This window comes from Nelumbo nucifera, chromosome 8, assembly GCF_055504915.1.
Source record: "Nelumbo nucifera cultivar China Antique chromosome 8, China Antique-T2T, whole genome shotgun sequence".
Taxonomy (NCBI): Eukaryota; Viridiplantae; Streptophyta; class Magnoliopsida; order Proteales; family Nelumbonaceae; genus Nelumbo; species Nelumbo nucifera.
In genome coordinates, this window is record NC_142656.1 from 56,622,867 (window position 1) to 56,644,163 (window position 21,297).

Consider the following 21,297-nt stretch of genomic DNA (forward strand, 5'->3'; position numbering starts at 1 on the left):
TCTTGATGCTTCTTGGAGTCTTTCTTGATAATCTTGGAAGAGTCTTGCATTATCCTGATAATCTTGGAAGAGTCTTGCTAATCTTGGATTCTTGGATCCCTTGCTTATCTTGAATTCTTGGATCTTAGTTAACTTATCCTTATCCTAGGAGCTGCCGCCCCTAGGGATGAGATGGGCCTTGTGATGGGCCTCCATCATTCTCCCCCATTTGGAGAGAACTCGACCCCGAGTCGTGACTAGGGTAGGCAAGTGTTATTTCCGGCAGGTACCGATGAAGGTCAGCAACATTGAAGGTCCTGGACATACCCATATGATCTGGCAAATTTACTACATAGATAATGTCATTAATCTTCTTCACAATCTTATATGGACCATACTTCCGAGGCTTCAACTTGTTGTAAGTACCTACAGAAATCCTTTCCTTCCTTAAGAAGACCATAACCTCATCACCTACATCAAACACTTGAGGTCGGTGGTGCTTGTCTACGGCCATCTTGTACTTGGCGTTGGATTACTCTAGCTTCTGCTTCACGGCTTCTTGGACGGACTGGATTTGTTCTGCCATTTGTTCTGCTGAGGTATTTGCGCTGGGTACTCTGGGTAGCTTCACTAAGTCCAGTGCATGGTTAGGGACCTTCATGTATACGATGGAGAATGGGTATCTGCCTGTAAAACTATGCACTGCATTGTTATAGGTGAACTCAGCCTGGGCAATGGCGAAGTCCCACTGTTTTGGCCTTTCCCGGCATATGCTGCGGATTAAATTTCCTAAGGTCCAGTTTACCACTTCTGTTTGTCCATCTGTCTGCGGATGGGCTGTACTACTGAAATTAAGTGATGAATCAAACATCATCCACAGGGTCATCCAAAAATGACTGAGGAACCGTGTGTCACGATCTGAAGTGATGGTCTTGGGTACCCCATGTAAGCGAACAATCTCCCTGAAAAATAATTTGGCTGTTGTGGATGCATCTACTGTTTTCTTGCATGGGAGGAAGTGAGCCATTTTTGAGAACCTATCAACCACCACGAAGACGGAGTCCATGTTCCTCTGGGTCTTTGGCAAGCCTAGCACAAAATCCATGGACAAGTCTTCCCATATAGCAGTACGAACGGGTAGGGGCTTGTAGAGACCTGTGTTCTGGGTTTGTCCCTTAGTTGTCTGGCAAACATAGCACCTGCTTACGATGGTAGACACGTCCCTTCTTAATTTCGGCCAGTAATATCGCCCCTTAACGGCTTCTACTGTTTTGTCCCTTCCCAAGTGTCCTGCTAATCCACCCCCATGCAAATCCCTGATGATCTTTTCGCGGAGGGAGGTGCGATGGATACACAGTTGTTCCCCTTTCATAAGGAACCCATCATAAATAAAGAAGTCCTCTGCTGGCTGGTTAGTTACACATTTCTCCCATACCTGTTGGAAGTCTCCATCTTGGGCATATAAGTCCTTTAGGCACTCAAAACCAACAATCTCAACGCTGAGGGTCTTGATGAGAGCTACACGCCTACTAAGTGCATCAGCCACTTTATTTTGTTGTCCTGTCTTATACACAATTTTATATGGGAACTTGTCTAGGAAAGCAGACCATCTGGCATGTAAATCACTTCTTAATTGCTTTTGCCCACTAAGATATTTTAGGGCTTGATGGTCAGTGTAGAGAACAAATTCTTTTGCAATTAAATAGTGTTCCCATGTTTTCAGGGCTCTAACCACAACATAAAACTCCTTGTCGTAAGTAGACCACTTTCTCCTGGCTTCACATAATTTTTCACTAAAGAAAGCAATGGGTCTTTTCTCTTGGGACAATACAGCCCCTATGCCAACTCCACTGGGGTCACATTCAACTTCAAATAATTTATTAAAATCTGGCAAGGCAAGAACAGGAGCAGTACATAACTTTTCTTTTATGAGAGCAAAACTTTGCTCTTGTTCTTCTCCCCAATGAAATTTACCATTTTTCAAGCATTCAGTAATGGGAGCCATGGTACTACTAAAATTCTTAATAAAGCGCCTATAGAAGGTTGCCAACCCATGAAATCGCCTGACATCTGTGACAGTGGATGGGGTCGGCCACTCCCTAATGGCTTTCACCTTTTCCTCATCTACTTTCACACCATCCTTGCTTATAATAAATCCCAAGAATAATAAATTATCATTCATAAAGATGCATTTCTTCAAATTAGCATATAATTTATTTTCCCTCAATGTTTTCAGGACCTCCCTAATATGTCCCACATGCTTAGTGATAGATTTGTTGTATATCAAAATATCATCAAAATAGACTACCACAAATTTACCAATGAAGGGGCGCAATACCTGGTTCATTAGCCTCATGAAAGTGCTGGGTGCATTGGTTAGTCCAAAAGGCATGACTAACCACTCGAACAAACCATCTCTAGTCTTGAAGGCTGTCTTCCATTCATCTCCGGGACGGATCTTGATTTTATGATTTCCACTCCTAAGATCTACTTTTGAGAAAACTACAGCTCCGCTTAGTTGGTTCAGCATGTTGTCCAGCCTAGGAATGGGAAATTTGTACCCAATGGTGATCTTGTTAATGGCCCTGCTGTCGACACACATTCTCCAACTGCCATCCTTCTTAGGTGTTAATAAGGCAGGTACTACACAAGGACTCATGCTGATTTGAATGTGTCCCTTTTTAAATAATTCTTCTACCTTTTCCCGTAAGATTTCATTCTCCTTGGGACATCCTGTAATGTGAGAGGTTAAGTAGACTAGCACCTGGGACAAAATCAATATGGTGCTGTATATCTCTCATGGGAGGGAGTTCATTTGGTAACTCCTCTGGAACTACATCATTAAATTCATCCAGTAGTCCCTGTATTTCAGCTGGAATTGTATTTTCATCACTAACATCTTCTCTTTTTACTACTAACAAATGTATCTCATGAGTATCCTTACATTCGTTAACAAATTCAGCATGATGATGGGTGATGGTAAGGAAATTCTTTTCATGTGCCTTTGGAGCATTTGGAATATTTTTTTTCTGCTATGGGTAACAAAGTATAACGTGTACCTTCTTTTTCAATTTGGTAGGCATTCTTCCTACCCATGTGCCTTGCATCTGTATCAAATTGCCAAGGCCTCCCTAACAAAATATGGCAAGCATCCATATCTACAATATCACAATATGCTTCATCATGGTACTTACCAATTGAAAAGGTACCTTGCAGCGTTCTTCCACTCGTACACCACCTCCTTCCTTGATCCACCCAATTGTGTATGGGTTTGGATGTTTTTCAGGAATCAACTGTAATTGTTGGATGACATCCCTACAAATAATATTTTCCTAGCTACCACTGTCAATAATTAAATTAAATAAATTTCCCTTGACAGTACATCTGGTACGAAATAATCTATGCCTTTGAGAAGTATCCTTATTTTTCTGGGACAACATTAATTTTCTTACCACACAAGTATACTCCTCATGTTCATATGGACCCTCTTCATCCTCCCCATCAGGCCCACAATATACTTCCTCCTCAATATCTTCTTACTCCTCTCTTTCAACCATATTAACTGCCTTCCTCCTGGGATAGTCACTGGATCTATGTCCAACCTCATGGCATTTAAAACATTTAATAGCAGCATGCCTTGCATAAGGGTTACTGGGTTTAGGAGGATTGGAAGGATTACCTCGAGTATGTCCTCCTGTAGTAGCCTTACTGGCGTTACTTGTACTTGCCAGGTGAGAAGGTTGTACTGCCAGGACTGATTTGTTCCTGTCGACAGTTGCCGGTCTATTGTCGCTCCCGCTGTACCGGCGATAATTATCACTGCGTGCCTTGTCCTGGAACATTAATTCTGCTTTCAAGGCTAAGTTCCTTGCTTCCTGCACACTAAGAACCATTTGTACACCAATTTTGTCTCTGATGGACGGTCTCAAACCGCTTAGATAACGGGCTGCCTGCTGGTTATCACTTTCAGATAATTGGTTTCTTTCAGCTAATCTCAAAAATTCAGATGTATATTCGTTAACACTACGAGAACTCTGCGCACACCTCTGATAAGATTCAAACATATATTGTTCATAGTCAGGAGGTAAAAATCTACCTCTTATTAATTGTTTCATGCGCCTCCAGGTTCGAACATGACCCCTTCCTTCTCTCATCCGGGTCTCTCTCATCTGTTCCCACCAAACAGATGCGCCTCCCTTTAATCGGAAAGCTACCAGTTTTACCCTTCTTTCCTCTGGTATCTCCATGTAATCAAAGAACCTATTGACTTCTGTGATCCAATCTAGAAGTCCCTCTATGCCAAGATCTCCACTAAAAGTAGGAATATCTACCTTGAGTTTAAATTCATCATTATTCCTACGGGGATTGAAATTACCTTGATTGTGCCAATTTCTACCGTTTCTGTCGTTGCCGGGAAGAACTGGAACCCCACCAAATTCGAAATCCTCATCACTGTCGTCGTCAAGAACTGGACATCGGGACGCAATAGCGATGGGTGGTCTGTCATGGTTGTCTCCTTCGATCTACTGTGGATTTTCCCGGTTCCGTAGGACAACCTCCCGTAACAAGGTTCGCAGTCGTTCAGCCATCTCTGCCAACTGCTGCTCGATGTTACGTGTGGTTGTACGCTATTCTTCGATTGCTCTCCAAACAGCTGGAAACCCCTGATCTCCGTTACGGGGTGGGTTGCGACTGCTACCGTCTGGGTTGGACATGACTGGGCGAATTCCCTACACTGATACCACCTGACGCAGCGTGGAAGCAATGAGAACCGGAGCTGACTATGCAAGCACCGGGCGTTCGCTAGCACCTAGTGAATAACACCGATTTCTCTAGGAGAGAGAAAAGGAAAAGGTGGCGAAAACTCAAAGAAGAGAACTCAAGAAAATCTGAAGTATGAATTGATGACTAACTTTGGGAAAAAAGCAGTATTTATAATACATTTGGAAATTGTAAAAGAACTAGGAAATAATAACTAGGATAGATCTAAATATCTAATTTGATAGGATCGAACTCTCCTTGGTTGATCTCCACCGTCCGATCTCCCTAGATGCATGGATCTTAGATTATCTTGCTACTCTTGATGCTTCTTGGAGTCTTTCTTGATAATCTTGGAAGAGTCTTGCATTATCCTGCTAATCTTGGAAGAGTCTTGCTAATCTTGGATTCTTAGATCCCTTGTTTATCTTGAATTCTTGGATCTTAGTTAACTTATCCTTATCCTTATCCTAGGAGCTGCCGCCCCTAGGGATGAGATGGGCCTTGTGATGGGCCTCCATCAGATCATGAGCTCTCTCATTGGCTATGGAAGTGCTTGCTTTTGAGTTACATTGTTGGGGTTGATTGTTGGGCCCATGTATCATGCTTAAAAGGAAAATGAAGAAAAGTTTTGATTGAATCAGTCACCTTGATCTTTTTTTTTTTTTTTCTTGATAGAATCAGCCACCTTAATCTGGTACTTGTGTGGTGCTATTTTTTTCTCAATATGTTGAAATAAAGATAATTCGGATTTGGCTTTCTCTTGTCTTCATCATTTTCAAGTAATATATTGAAATAAGATAGATCCATCCTTTTTTTAGGTTGTGCCCACTTCAAAGGGCCAAGTGCTTGATGATGAATATGGCATCAAGTTCTTTGAGACTGTAAGTAGAGATTGGTTCCTGATGTTGATCCTCTATTCCAGAATTATTGGATTGTTTGTAAATTTTCGGATGTACTTTTGTGGATAATAGCAATCTCATAGCTTCAAATAGACCTACCTCTTCATCGGTAGTCAATCATGCCCAATTTGTCATACAAATCATTGTGTCGCATATGATAAAGACCTTTGGTGAAAATATCTACAAGTTATTATTCTGAGCTGACATATGGAGTGCACACTTCTCCATTTACAAGTTTCTCTCTTATAAAATGATTGTCCACTTCAATGTGTTTCGTCTTATCATGCAGGACTAGATTAACACCAATATTGATTACAGCTTTATTGTCACAGTTGAGTGACATAGGGTTGTTCACTGCAAAACCCAGTTCACCTAACAGATTTCTTATCCACATGATTTTAGAAACCCCATGAGACATTGCTTTATATTCTGCCTCAGCACTAGATCTAGCCACCACACTTTGTTTTTTACTTCTCTATGTGACCAGGTTTCCTCCTACAAAGACACAATACCCATTAGTAGACTTTCGGTCATCGACTGCTCTTGCCTAATTAGCATCAGTATATACTTCCACCTTTAAGTGATCATATTTTTGGAACAACAAACAAGCTCTGGGAAACTTCTTGAGGTATCTAAGGATCCTCTTTGTAGCTTTAAAGTGAGTTGTCCTTGGGTTGTCCATGACTGACTAAGGACACCCACTGCATAAGCAATATCAGGCATTGTCATAGACAAATACAAGAATCTCCCTACGAGTCTTTGGAACTTCATCACATCTTTCAAAAACTCCCTTTGACTATCTCCCAGATGATTATTAGATTTAATTGGTGAGTCAATTGGTTTTACCCCCAGTTTGCCTATATCTTCTAGTAGATCTAGTACATATTTCCGTTGGTAAATAAAAATGCCCTTGTGAGAGCGGGCAACTTCAATTCCAAGGAAATAACGCAAGGGGCCTAGATCTTTCACCTCAAATTGAGTGGCTAAGAATTTTTTTAGTTTCCGTATTTCAGCCTCCCAATCTCCAATGATCACTATATCATCCACATACACAATAAGAGCTGCAATTCTCCTTTTACCTCTTTTCACAAATAGAGTGTGATATGACTAGCATTGTTTGAACCCCATCTATTGAACTACTAAGTGGAACTTACTAAACCAAGCTCGAGGTGATTGTTTCAACCCATATAAAGATTTTTTTAACCTACACACCTTTGTTCACTGCCTTTAGCATAGAAACCTAGAGGTTGGGTCATGTACATTTCCTCTTCCAAGTCACCATTCAAGAAAGCATTTTTTATATCCAATTGGTGAAGTTCCCAGTCAAGATTTGCTACCAATGAAAGAAGGACCCTGATAGAGTTTATCTTGGCTACTGGATAAAAAGTCTCTGCATAATCTACTCCATATACTTGCATAAAATCTCTTGCTACCAGTCTAGCCTTGTACCTTTCAACAGTTCCATCAGCCTTGTGTTTCACTATAAACACCCATTTGCAACCCACTAGTTTCTTTCATTCAGGAAGGTCCACCAACTCCCAAGTGCCATTTTTGTGTAATGCATCAATTTCTTTATGTATTGCATCTATCCATTTAGGTTTAGATAAAGCTGCTACCACATTCTTAGGAATGTGGACACTATCTACAAAGGAGAGGAATGCACGAAATAAAGGTTAAATGTGATCATAGGACACAAAATTAGAGATAGGGTGTTAGTGGTACAAGAACTAACACCCTTTCTCTTAGCAATAGGAACATCAAGATCATTGATGATAGGTGAATCAACATTTAGATGAACATGCATATTAATAGGAGCAAGTGTACCTGGTTGATGAGACAGATCTGCCTCTGGTGAATCTAATGATGTTGGTTGCATAGTGTTAGGTTACACAACTCTTGAACTTTGTTGGCTTTTATGGCAATGATGAAAAACCCGGAATGGAGGAGGATCAAGTAAGGAGGTAGTTGAGTTTGAGTCACCTATTTCTCCTCAACCCTACTCTCCCCCAGAGGAGAAACCAAGAAAAAATGTTGATTCTCAAAAAAGGATACATCAATGGAGATATAGTATTTGCGAGAAGTAGGATCATATCAGCGATACCCCTTTTGAGATAAAGGGTAACCAAGAAAAACACAAAGAATAGCCTGAGGATCAAGCTTACCTCGAGTAAAGGACAGGTTATGGACAAAGTAATGACACCCAAAAACATGCATCGGAATGGTGGACAATAGAGCTATAGGAAACAAGAGCTGATGTGAGGCCTTATATTCTAGTAACTAAGATGGCATACGGTTGATGATGTATTTAGCACACAAAACTGCATCCATCCAAAAACATTTTGGCACATTTATATGAACTAATAAGCCACGAGTTACTTCGAGAAGGTGACGGTTCTTTCATTCAGCAACATTATTTTGTTGGGCTGTCCTAGAACAAGAGCTTCACTGAAGTGACCCACTTGAAGCAAAAAAACTCCATGATATCACTATGGAAGTATCCCTTTGCATTGTTTGACTGGAAGATATGGGTTGCAATTTGGAACTGAGTGAACACCATGCATTAAAAGTCTTTCACAATTTTTGGCACTTCAACTCGAGATCACATATGATAAACCCAAGTGTATCTAGAGTAATCATCAATCAAGGTAATGAAGTACTTATATCCAGCCTCAGTGGGCCCTAAACATCAAAATAAATGATATTTAATGGAAATTCAGATTTTTTATTTTTCAAAGGTAAAGAACTTCTACAATGTTACTCAATTGACATGCCTGACATTGTAACTAACTCATTTACAAGGACTCAAACAACTTTGGGAGCATAACTTTTAATGACTCAAAAGAAAGATGACCTAGACGAATATGCTATAAAAAGGCTTGATTCTCACTTGACAAACTCATGGACTCAGTAGCCACAAGACAAGTTTGATTCTCCAACACATAGAGACCATCCACCATGCTTCCTCTACCAATTGTCTTCCCCGAGGCCAAATCTTGAAACACACATGAAGATAGAAAAAAAGTGACTAAACAGTTCAAGGAGTGAGTTATACTACTAATTGATAGAAAATTAATAGGTAATTTTGGAACATATAATACATTAGAAAGGGTAAGGCCGAGTGGGAGAGGTATGGTACCTCCTAAACTAATGGCAAGTCTTTACTACCCAAGATTTGCACCCTGATGGACTCATATGAAGGATTCATCCCTAGGAGAAAGGCAAAGACCTGTTGTTGAGATACAAGTGACTTATACGCCTTTACATCTTCATCACACTTCCAATTCACATTCTAGTAGTGATCAAGTTCTTCCCATATCGATGTTAAATCAGAATAGTACATCGAGAGACTCCTCTCCCTCTGCTTACAAGTAGAGGATTCAACTTGTAGTTGATATATCTTGGCATAGTGTGTCTCTGCTCTAAATAGGTGGACTTTGCTTGTTCCCATATTTCACAAGTAGTTTCAGCCCACATAAAAGTCTTCTTTACTTGTGGTAGCATGGAAACCAAGAGCCATGACATCACCATACTATTCTCTTGGTTCCACCTATCATATTTAGCACTTCCGTACTTCGGTTCCTTTACTCTCCCATTGATGTATCATATTTTTCCCCTAGCAGTGATGTAGAGTTTTATTCCCCTAAACCACTCAAGGTAGTTCTAACCATCAAAGGGAATAACAACCATGGGGAAACTCATATCCATTCCCCCACTCACTCCATTTTGGCTCCCTAGAATATTTAAAGTAGTAGAATTCTCAGATAACATGGTCAAAACAGATAATTAGTCCCAAACACCGGACTTAGGATCCCTCCTTACTCCAAAACAAAATTGCTCCACACACGTACTTAATCCACACCCACACACTTGTGTTTGAAAAACAGTTTGAGCACAAACAGTACCAATTTCAAGACAAAAAAAGGCAAGATTCGGCAAATTTTAGACCTATACAGTTTAACAGTCCCAACCTACCAGCCTTCCAGAATTTCTAAGAACATTAATCAGCAGGAGAGATCCTTTTATAATCAAGCCAAAAAATTGAGATAATAGGTCATCCGTGACTTATAATCACCTTAACATAGGAATAGGATCACACGATCCCAAAAAACAAGAGGTATAAACCTCACAAAGGTCTGACAGCATTCAACAATCCAGATTCATTTGGATTTTTCACTTGGAACATGACCAAGGAAGGTAAGGAAGAGAGAAAAAAATGAAGGATTGTACCACTTGTAGATCTATTTTCTTTAGCCCAAATTTAGATCTTTGTTCCACCCAGATTCAACAAAAAGGAAGGAAGCTTGTTTGATCTATTCTCTCAGTCCTAATACCATTTTGACAGTGTGGCCGGCCAAAAGTAAGAGGAAGAGAAGAGAAAAAAAAAAAGAAGAGAGAAGGGAGAAGAGAAGAGAAGAGATTGGCAATGGAATGGTGTTGGTGGCGCTAGATTTTATTATATTATATAGGGTGGTAGAAATAAGAAGGGAAAAGACCCTTGTGCCCCTGTTGTAAGTGAGTACAACAACAAACACAAAAGAAATAAAAAATGCTTTAACTAGCCAAACAGACCCTAACACAAATAACTAAATTATTTCAACAAGCTTTAATGAGCTTTTTAGGGCATAGGCCTTTTCTAGTTTCTTATCTTTCCTTGTCATATAGAAAAGACCAAATTTTGATCTTCCAAGCTTTGAAAAGTTAAAAACCCATTCAAAAGACTTGACAAACACCTCCATATTCAACATGGAATCTTGCCAAATGGCAATGACAATTAGACTATATATCTAATGTGAACTTACCTTAATAGATTCCATAGCATGCATTGGGAACATCTCCTATACTTGTCATTTAGAGATATTCCCAATACACGGGTGTTTGTAGGGTGCAGACGTGAATTGTTTTCAACATGTTAGTGTTTTAATAAAACAAACACTGTCTTACATGAGTGTGTTGACTTTAGACTCGGTTTGTAAAGAATACAAATACAAATATGTATAGTGCAAATACATAAAAAATAATACAAAATATAAGATTTTTCACTCTACATATTTGCATTTGTACTCCTTCCAAACTAAGCCTTAGTTACTTATTAATAGGATTAATCAAGATCTTTGGTGAATCGTCCAATTCAATACTTGCCCTAAGAAGCAATGGTGAAATTTCCTTTCTACATGCGCGAGATTTGGTCCTATTCTATCCATGCAGTATAAACTGGGTTGACAATCTAATCATCACCTTATTATACATCAGATTAGTTAAGGAATTTAGATCAGCATGGAAAGATTCATCTACCTACCCAAAGATCCTTGGCCAAGGCTGTAAGAATGAACTAAGCTGTCCAAAAGGATATAATTATCCTTGGTCAGTTTTATTATAATCATAAAAACCTTTCCTATAGTTTCATTTTAACAAATACCTCCCTGATCTTTTAAGAAATTCAACAAAAACCTCACTTTCGTCATTGACCTAGACATAAAATGTTAATTGATGCATAACTTTTTTAAATACTGAATTTACACTTTTGTTACTAATCCAAATGGAAAATGTCACTAACCACCTATGTGGCAACGACAATGGCACCACAACTTCTACCAAGATCAAGTCTAGTCTTTGCGTTATTCCTTCTCATTGGCCTACCCAGGACATACTCAGACCAAGATATGTTTCTTCCTTGTCAGACCTAGATATGTTTCAACTAGTTATTCCTTCTCGTTGGCCTATCTTGTTTCTCTTTGCATTTGTTTTATTCTACTGGGTTGAGTAAACACAGGAATAGATATCTCACCCAACGACTAACTAGTTGAATCCGTACATGCCCACAGTTGATTACAAGAACATTGAGGAAGGAGAAAATATGTGGAACACAGACTCCACAAGTTCCTCTATACGTGTTTGCCTGAGGTCATGCCCACCATAAATAGTTTCTTCTCTTCTATAGTCTAAATAAACCAAAGAAGTAAAGCACAACCACAATTTGAGAGTTCATGTCGATTAATTTGCGTTTTTATTGACTTAAAAGTAATGACCTTGTATTGCTATTGTTTTCCTATTCTGAAAGATAACGTAGTAACTTAGTTCCATATTTCAATTTTTAAGTATATGCCGTGATCCTTGTTCACCTATCTCTCTCTCTCTCTCTCTCTCTCTCTCTCTCCAAATAGCTCTTGCCTATCTATCAGATGTGTAATATTCACATTTAGAACCCTCTTTGATGTGATAACTGTTGAAAAATGGGGTCACTGTAACTTTGGAGGAGAAGCTATGAGGCGCGTTTGAAGACATTGTCTTTAGAACATTATTTACCCCTACTCAGTTTCACTAAGTTTGTTGTTGGGTTACAGGCAAATCCATTCCCAGGATACAATAGAGCCTTGGGCAAGAATCTGTAACCAGCAAAGTTGAAGAATCTCTGGAGAATCCTTCTATGAGACTGTAGAAGACCGGACTGGGAGAGAGAAAAAGTGAATTTCGAAATTGTGTGTTTTTGAAGTATGATTCATGCTCCTTAAATAGTTTATGAAGAGGTATGAAGAAAAACTAGGTGCTGGTTTAGAGAAGGCACCTTGAATAGTCACAATTTCAAACATTATGATTGTTTTTGAATTGTGCCTCTTGATCACACCCGATTGAATCATGACCATTGATCTCATCAACAGTGATCAATAGTCAACATCACACCAAAACCAAAGCCGCCCTTCGCAAGCCACGCGGGTGTGTGCAAAGTGTGAGCAAAATGTGCTTCTAAAGCGCCTCATTGCACCGCATACACACGCACATGCGTCTAAAGCGCTTCAATGCACCGCACACACACGCATGCACGCATATTGTGTAGTATCAAACCCCCATACTTTTCTCTACTATTTCTAAGAGGTGTAAATCAGCTCCTATTAAAATACTGAAAACAAAGCTTATAATTTTCTAATGTGGGACAAGTTCAAAACTAGGTTTTGTAAGAGAAAAGCTAATTTTTTAATCAAGTGTGTAGGTGCAATTTCTCATGTAATTGACCAATCAAACCCATTGGATTTAATATCTTATGAGATTAAAATCCAACAATAAGAAAGAAAGAAATAAGAGGTTGTCGCACCAGCATCACTTGGCAAAACTAACATGGTGATGGTCCAAGAATGCATGCAGCTCTAAATTCATTGTTTGAAATCCAAAAGAGCTTCAATTTTCCCATATTATCAGCATTTCCGAGCCACACTGCTGCAACCTCAAAGGCCAAAAAAGCATTGAAGGGAAGCACATTTCTATGATCAAAGTACCCTAAATTCAATTCCATATTGCAATGATTAGCTCTGATGAAGCTTTAGTATATGTTTGGCATCGATGTTGCAGATTAATGTTGATGTGTGGGTTGGAAGCACCATTTTCTACGAAAATGGTGTCTTTTTTTTTGTTTGGAAACATTGCTGCTAGGTAGGATGTTTCTTGGAGCAACAACAACACCTTCTGTTAGGTACTAGTGTTTCTATATTTATTTTCAGCATTGGTACCCATCATAGGAAGTCCACGTCATTGCCACATCATGTCTTCCTCATTGGCAGCAACGAGCTCCATTTTGAGAAAATGTCAAATTCGTCGTTGCTCCAAACCATGCCTTCTTGATTTCCAAGCTTGGCTTGGAACACCATTTTTTATAAAAAATGGTTCCAAATATATTGACATTTTATGGAGCATTGTTTTCTCCAACGTGGCACTGATGTGTCCCCGTTTTCTGGGACAATGACATTGATGCCAAACAGAAACTTAGTTAAGGAAGATGCTAAAACTACAACAATGGCTTCAAAGTCCAAACAATATCATTCTTTCTTAGCCGCTATCTCAATTCTTGAACCCCAAAGAGAATTTTGAATGCTTATGGAACACCTAGGTAAATAATTTCCTAGGATCCAAACAGTTTATACAACTACATTAGAATCATTATTTGGTGAGTATCGGCCTCTCTATTCCTTATACAAGTTTTAGAATTGAAGTTAAGACTGGAGATATACACCATTTTCGGTTTATTTTTTAGGTTCTTTGCTCAAAAAACTAGTCGAAGTAGCCATTGGGTTTAATATTGATTACAATGACTAACTGATCAATTCCCGTTGACTTTATCAATTATCATCAGAGCCCTAATCGCCTTTCTGAAGTTCCAAATAAAATATGAAGCAAAATTGTTGAGTAGCGGTTAGCCTTGAAGAAAGCACAGGCTAACAGATTAAATGGAGGTGATGACAAATGGATTGAAGATTCTGAAATTCTAAAAATGCAGATACGCGATATCAATGATAAATGTATTCCAGTATACCTTTTGGAGGGCAGATGTTTGGGCTTAAGTGGGAGAAAGAATTCCTTCAAATGAAAATGAACGAATTCAACTAAGGATCCCCTCATTCATTAGAATGAGAGTGGTTTGATGGCCATGGTTGTACCTAGACCTATTATTGGGTGGAGCTTTGGGCTTGACTTTACACTCTGTCCTACTTGGGCTTCAGGTTGGGCCCATTCAAATTTTGGTAAAATCCCAGCCAAGGTTGATCCATGAACATGTTTAGTTGTAGCTAGGGCTGCAAGTTGGGCCGGGTTAGGTCAGGTTGAGTCCAATCCTATCCCAACCCTAAGTTCTAAATCCCTAACCCAACCCAACTTTCTTCCCATCCTTTAAAATCTCCTAAAACTTCTTAATCTCAGATCTTAACTCAACTCTCACTACATATATTAATTCTATGTTTTATTAGTATTTATTTGTTGATGTTTTTATTGGTTCTTTAAGTACACAATTCAAAAAAAAAAGTGTTTGAAATGATTAAAGTTTATTATGAGTTATAGCTTATAATAGATCTTTTATGGACTATGGTGGCAAACAACAAAGAGGAGATAAAGAATAAAATATTCAAAAAACATAAAAAATGTTATTAAGGTTTTGATATTTCCAATTAAGATTAAGTGAGGTGATTATCTTAAAAAAATAAATGATATTATGTAATAGGGGCTATACAACTATCATGCATATAAATAAACCAATGTATGATATTTTATATATAATATATATTTATATATGATACGTACTATAGAATCGGGTTTGGGTTTGGCTGGGTTGTTTGAGGGGTCAACCCTAACCCTAACCCGAGTATCAACCTGACCAACCCAACCTGACTTTTAGGGGTTGGGTTTAAGCCAACCCGGCCCACGTTGCAGCTTTAGTTGTATGTAGCTCGTGCAGTAATGAAGGAAATTGAGAGATAGTGCACAGGGCAAATATGGTATTTTATGATTTCTTTAAATGACGCCCTAGTGATAATCTTTTAAATGTATACGTTTTCCACGGAAGGAAGGTATTGTTAACAAAAATTCAAGGGAGGTATTTATTACAACGAAACTAGGGGAGGTTTTTGTATTTTGGCCGATTAATTAAACCGTTGATTTGAAACAAAATAGTGTCGACGGTTGCGTTGCTGCAGCCTGCAGATGATTCAGGTGTAGTCAAGCCTCGTGTTGCTGACGACGCCATTAATGAAAGGAGATATACGGATATACCTTGAGAGATCGAAAGATAAGAAAATAACGGTAGCCTGACTATATAAATGATTGGAGAATAATTCGGAGTCTGAAAGTCTCATGTCATTTGATGTGTTGGTGTGAGTATTTATATACAGATTGTATTTTGATTACAAAATTTGAAAACAAGACCGAAACAGTTATCAGTCTTGACTTGATTTGTAACTGCTGGAGGTTCCATTGGTTGAATTCGTTTATTGGTCCAACAAAAATAGTTAATTACCCATAACCAGTGAAAACTGAATTCTCGGGTGTGGAGTGAACAGAAAATCTTTTAAAACCCTCCAAAACTAAACTTCCTGCAACTCATTTCCTTCACAGGCTGCAACTCCTGCTGGAAAGAATTTTGAGCAGAATGAGAAGATCTCCTAATTCCAATTCCCTCGTTTTCATTTGTTTCACTATTTTCTCCCATGCCTTGGTAGCCATAGCAGAGAATCCTCTGGCACCAGCACTGTACGTGTTTGGAGACTCTCTGCTTGACAGTGGCAACAATAATTTTCTACCAACAATTGCCAAAGCGAATTACCTGCCATATGGGGTAGACTTTGCCGGTGGCGTCACGGGGAGATTCACCAATGGCAAAACAGTCGCAGATTACATTGGTGAGTCATGGTGTCAATATGTAAAACATTGAAATTAACCCAAAACTAATTTGTTTCTGGGTTTTAGAATTTTCTTCTGCTGTGTTCATCTCAACTTGGGCTACCATTCGCTCCTCCATCCATAAACCTGTTCAAGTCTGGTACAATAACTGGCCGGAATTATGCGTCCGGATCATGCGGCATTCTCCCATTGACTGGAAGCGAATTCGTAAGGAATCATGTCTACTACTAGTCATTTGATACATATTTAACTGCTTCTCTCTCGGTTTCTTTTGTTTTCTCCAGTTTGGACTAATGGGTTTTGTGCAGGGTAAGTGCCTCAACCTAGATGATCAGGTCGTCTTGTTCCAAAAGACTATAGAGATGGAGCTGCAACCACACTTCGGCAGCTCCAAAGAGCTTTCAGACTACCTTTCCAAGTCCATCTTTGTTATCAATATTGGAAACAATGACTACGGCGGCTACCTTGTGTCTTATGTTTCTAAACCCAATTTAATGTACACTCCTCAAGCATTTGCTCAACTACTCAAAGACATACTTTCTCAACGCTTGGAGGTAAATATCCACCACCATTCACTGTTCATGGTCTGACCATCCGGCCGGTTCGATTTTGGGTCTTACTACACTGCAATCTGTGCAATGAAAAGATAATTCAAATGGGTATCTTAGGATCATATTGATTTATGAATGTTAAATATTGGAACCTTGATGGCAATAACAAGAAGAGCAATAATAGCATATATATATATATATATGGTGCATCTATCCTTTGATTTATTGACAAATATATAAATGGACAGACTCTTTACAAGTTGGGGGCCAGGAAGTTTCTAGTGTTCGAGATTGCTCCGATTGGGTGCATGCCAATAGTTACAAGATTAGTACCACACGAAGGACCATGTGTTGAAGAACTAAATCAGGTTGTATCAGTCTTCAATGATGGGCTTCCTGCAATGCTGAAACAATTGACAACTTCGCTCCAAGGCTCCACCTTTGCACTGGGATATTTTTCGAAGCTTGGACATGATATGATCACAAATCCTTCAAAATATGGTGAGCATTGATATCGAACTAATTCTACGTACCCTTGAATATATAATCCCTACTATATATTCTCTGATAACTAACTACTGCTCAGCAAATGTAAGCATTTACATAACATCTGTGGATTTTCTTTATCAGGGCTAGGAGATACAACAGACCCATGTTGCATTGCGGCGAACAATGGAGCTTGGACCTGCATTCCAGGTTTAGTTTCGTGCTCCGACGGTGGCAGACATGCCTTCTGGGATGGTATGCACCTCACTGAAGCTATCTATTCAACCATCGGAACCCGTTGCTTTAATGATTCTTCTGTCTGTTCTCCAACCATCCAACAGCTCGTGCAAGGTTGAAAAGCAACAATAGAGGACCATCTCTCTCTCTCTCTTCTGTTTTTCTGTTTTGGTTTTAAATGTTCCATCTATCTGATCGAAACCTGTGGAACCAACGTTGGCAAATTGCTATATATCGAGTCATTTTTTTCACATGATTCCCCTACAGTTCGAATGGTATTAAAGGACCATCTGTTGGTAAATTGCTATTTTTTTTTTTGAGTGAGGCTGGAAATGCATAAATATAATCGTCTGAAACTCTTACCAATCTCGATATGCAGACAAAGCACCCGGGTGGAACAGTTTTGGATGTCAAAGGTTAATAATAGGGTTCACAGTCCACCAAAATAAGATGGAGAATCAAATAGTCAAAACAAAATTAAATGAAGACATTCTCTATGGTATTAATAAGTTGATTACAAGAGATAAATAGAGAAATATCATCACATAAAATTGAAAACCAAAGATGAATTGTGGATTGATGATGCTCACGAACTCAATAGGTGAAGTCTTGTAGAATGTCAAGAGTCTCTGTACTCTCTCAACAAAAGAGACTTGTAAAAGAAGTTAAAAAAATAGTGAAGTGTGTGATCCACTGACTACTAGTATAATTTTTTTTCAACCCCAAAATTTACTCTGGATAGAGGATGGGAGGACATAAACTAACCTTTCCCAGATCCATAGATAACAAGATTTCTCACTAACAAAAAACCAAGACAAAAGGAGTCGTGCATTAGATTGGGCTGCTCAAAACACTTCATGCCCAACAAGGAAATTCATGGCTAAAGCACCGAGAGACTTTACTCGCAAGCCAAATGACACATTCATACAGAAAATGTTAAGCTTGGCTTGGCTAAGGTTCCAAATATTCAAGTTTTGGGGTATGCGGAGACGAATGATTCCTCATTGTATGATAGCACTAAATCAAAATTGAATTGATTTAAGACAAAAAAAACCCGGTAGTCTTCTACAAATAAAGTTGTATGATACAATTTTATATAATATGTTTTGAGTGTTAATTGATGCGTTAGTAATAAAGTTGTATGATATCTAAGTATGCCGCCACATTGACTATAATGTATCTCTCCATATATACTATTAAAATATGCATTTTATATATTACTTATGGTTATTTCAACATTAATTTTATTGTGTTAAGATATATGTAGGATTTGTAGGAGTGTTCAAAATGTATCTAAGGCAGTGATCGAGAATTTTACCTTCAAGCCTTAGAAGGATGCTCTAAGCTTTTAAGCCTTGCCTTTAATGTTTAGACACTGTTCAATATGCTTGGTTGAAAATGAAAATTTGATGACATTTGAAGGGCATTTTTGTTATTTCATATATAACTTATTGTTGACTAATGATTTTAGAATAAATTAATAGTTTTCAGGAGTTCAAGTATTATAGTGATACAATTCTAGACTAAATTATCTGTCGAATTTATGTGAGCCCAACGCTATTACTCACATCTTAGATGTCACAACCATCAGACCAATGAAGGATGTATGCAATGTGATATTGGATGTTAATGAAGATCTCAACAAAGAATTGGCTACTTCAACCCTTATAAGGATCTATAAACCAATATGGCTACGGTGCCCGAGTAGATAGATCAGCCCTTATCACCATGATAAAGAAAGCTTACAAACCACGGAAGATCACAAAATGCAATATGTCAAAGCACTTCTTAATCCAATATCAACAAACACGACAGTAAAATTAAAAAAAAAAAAAAGGTAAATCTCTTAAACTGCCCCTATTGTCACGAAATTGATAAATTATATCCTTACTGTTTACATATTATCTTAAAGTATCCTTAAGTTTTTTGACAATTGACACGTCGTTAAATACTAACAAAAAAATGAAATATTGAATTTGCCCTTCATTATTCATCAAATTTCAAAATAAAACCCCACTAACTGTATAGACCGATTCATTTATGCATGATCGCCAGGAATACTACCCTTAGAGGGATGTTGGGAACTTCCTCGAGCAGTAGTGGTTGTAGGCTTTCCAGGTTTCAGCCTTGCCATAGACCCTGAGCTCAGAGAAAGCTTTCTCTTTCTCACTGGAAACAGAGAAAAATGAGAAAACACACGGAAAGAGGCAGTAGCAAGCGAAGGAGTAGCAAATAGCCTTTTTCTTCTGTTATCTCCCGACTTCTGACCCGATCCATGCCTTATTAATTAGTCCTGAGAATTGAGAAACCAGGCTTCCTCTCTTTGGTGCTTGTGTTACTGAATTTCCAAGACATAAATACCCAAAAGATATTATGGTTTTTTTCTTTAATCCTCGAGTGTAAAATGCAAAGGAGGCTTTCAGTTCCAGCTACAGTGTTGATTTTCCAAAAGACTCTTTTGTCGGCTAGAGCAATTGTTTCGACAACCAGTGTTGATTTTGTCCAGAGGCGGCTTTCAATTCTAGATCACCATAATGTATCCATAATTTTCAATGGTGTATCAAATTTAATTACTATCTTAATTTAATTAGTAAAAACATAATAAATGTGTCTAATTTAATTATTTGCGAGGAATTGTCAAAGCTGGTGGTTTATACCCGGCGGTCTTAACGGCCGCCAAGTGATATTTGAAGAGGCCTCTACTTCAACCGGTCAAATAGAATAGATGTGGTGGTTTTAAAATTAAACCGGATTTCAATCGGTCTAATAGAATCATGTGGGGAGTCCAAAATTTTCATTCTGCAGGAATGTCACAAGTGTTCTCTTCTCCGCACCATCAAGTGCCATTCATCGTGCCTACAACCGCTATTCTAGTGTCCAACTGTGTGTCATGAGTAGGCTATGCATGTACTCTTGTATGGGGGGATTTCTAATGGCATTTCTATAATTACATTAATATGATTTATGTCATTTTGATGTATCTTTATGTCACTCCCCCAAAAGTTTAACGCACTCTTTGAGATGAGGTAGGTAGTCGAGTGAATCAGTAGCGTGTAAAGGTTAAGCACAAGATCCTCTCGACACTGAACTATGTGCTTGTGCTTGCTACTTATTAATGCAATATAAATAGCCTTTTGCTAATTCGTGTGCCATCTTGTTGCCTTTTTGTGTGTGTTTGCTTTGTTGGTTAGCTTACTCGCCCCATTCGAGTGCCACACAGGGCCTCAACGATTACCCCTGTGATAGCTGGTATAAGAGCAGGAGCTCCTTTTAAGCCAATTTACCCGTGATGCGAGTGACAGTATGAAGCACAATAGGGACATCGTGGAGAAAATCGAGCATGGACTCTCCACATCCCATGAGGTCGATGATGCGCCCATCGATGACATCGGCAAGGACAAGGCACCGAAGCCCAATAAACGTGAGAAATCTTCCAACAAGCATGTAGCCATTGACTTGTGCATGTTGCATTGTGAAGCCACCATAGGTGAGATGCGAGACTTGATAGACAAGTTGCATCAAAACATGGAAGCCATGGACAATACACTAGTCGAGATGGAAGGTAGCCTGAGTGGAGTCGTGGACGAAGTCCATGACGTAATCAATGGCATGCTCAAGGAAATTTGTTGCACTGCGTACCAACAAGAAGCAAGCTCCTCCAACTCGTAGGTCCAAGGCTGGCTTGACAATTTTCAGGCCCAGCTCGATGAGATGAAGAAAGAGTGGGCAATTGGAGAAGAACCATCTCCGCATCAATGGCCTTCCAGGCCCAACTAGATGAAATGAGAGTGAAATGGGCCTCAATGAAGGCCGCCGCATGTGCCTCCTCCAACATCCAAGCTCAACTAGAGGAACTCAAATCCGAATGTGCAATTCTGAAGAGGGTCATCGCTAATCCAGGTAGCACTTCATGTGCACATACTCCCTCCCACATTAAGATTAGGGAGCCAACTCCCTATTCGAGTACCCTCAACGCATAAGAGCTTGACAATTTCATGTGGCAAATGGAACAGTACCTTCCCACCGGCAATGTGACTGATGAAATGACTCAGGTGCATACTATTACTATGTATTTGACTGATGTCGCTATGTTATGGTGGCACAGAAGGTGGGTTGACATAGAATGTGGTCCAATTGTTATCCGTACCTAGGCTAACTTTAAATGAGAGTTAAAGAGATAGTTCTACCCAGAGAACGTGGAGTACCCCGCTTTTCGCAAGATGAAGACT

The 21,297-nt window shown here is 39.0% G+C and overlaps 1 protein-coding gene across 1 annotated transcript; it reads left to right on the forward strand.

Annotated features, from left to right (window-relative positions):
* Positions 1–15,543: 15,543 nt before the first annotated feature.
* LOC148790040 (GDSL esterase/lipase 7-like) lies at positions 15,544–17,269 on the forward strand. Its single transcript, XM_088892587.1, has 5 exons — positions 15,544–15,798; positions 15,885–16,001; positions 16,103–16,348; positions 16,594–16,846; positions 16,976–17,269. The coding sequence occupies exons 1-5, from the start codon at positions 15,544–15,546 to the stop codon at positions 17,185–17,187; spliced, it is 1,083 nt and encodes a 360-aa protein (XP_088748713.1). The 3' UTR covers positions 17,188–17,269.
* Positions 17,270–21,297: the final 4,028 nt, after the last annotated feature.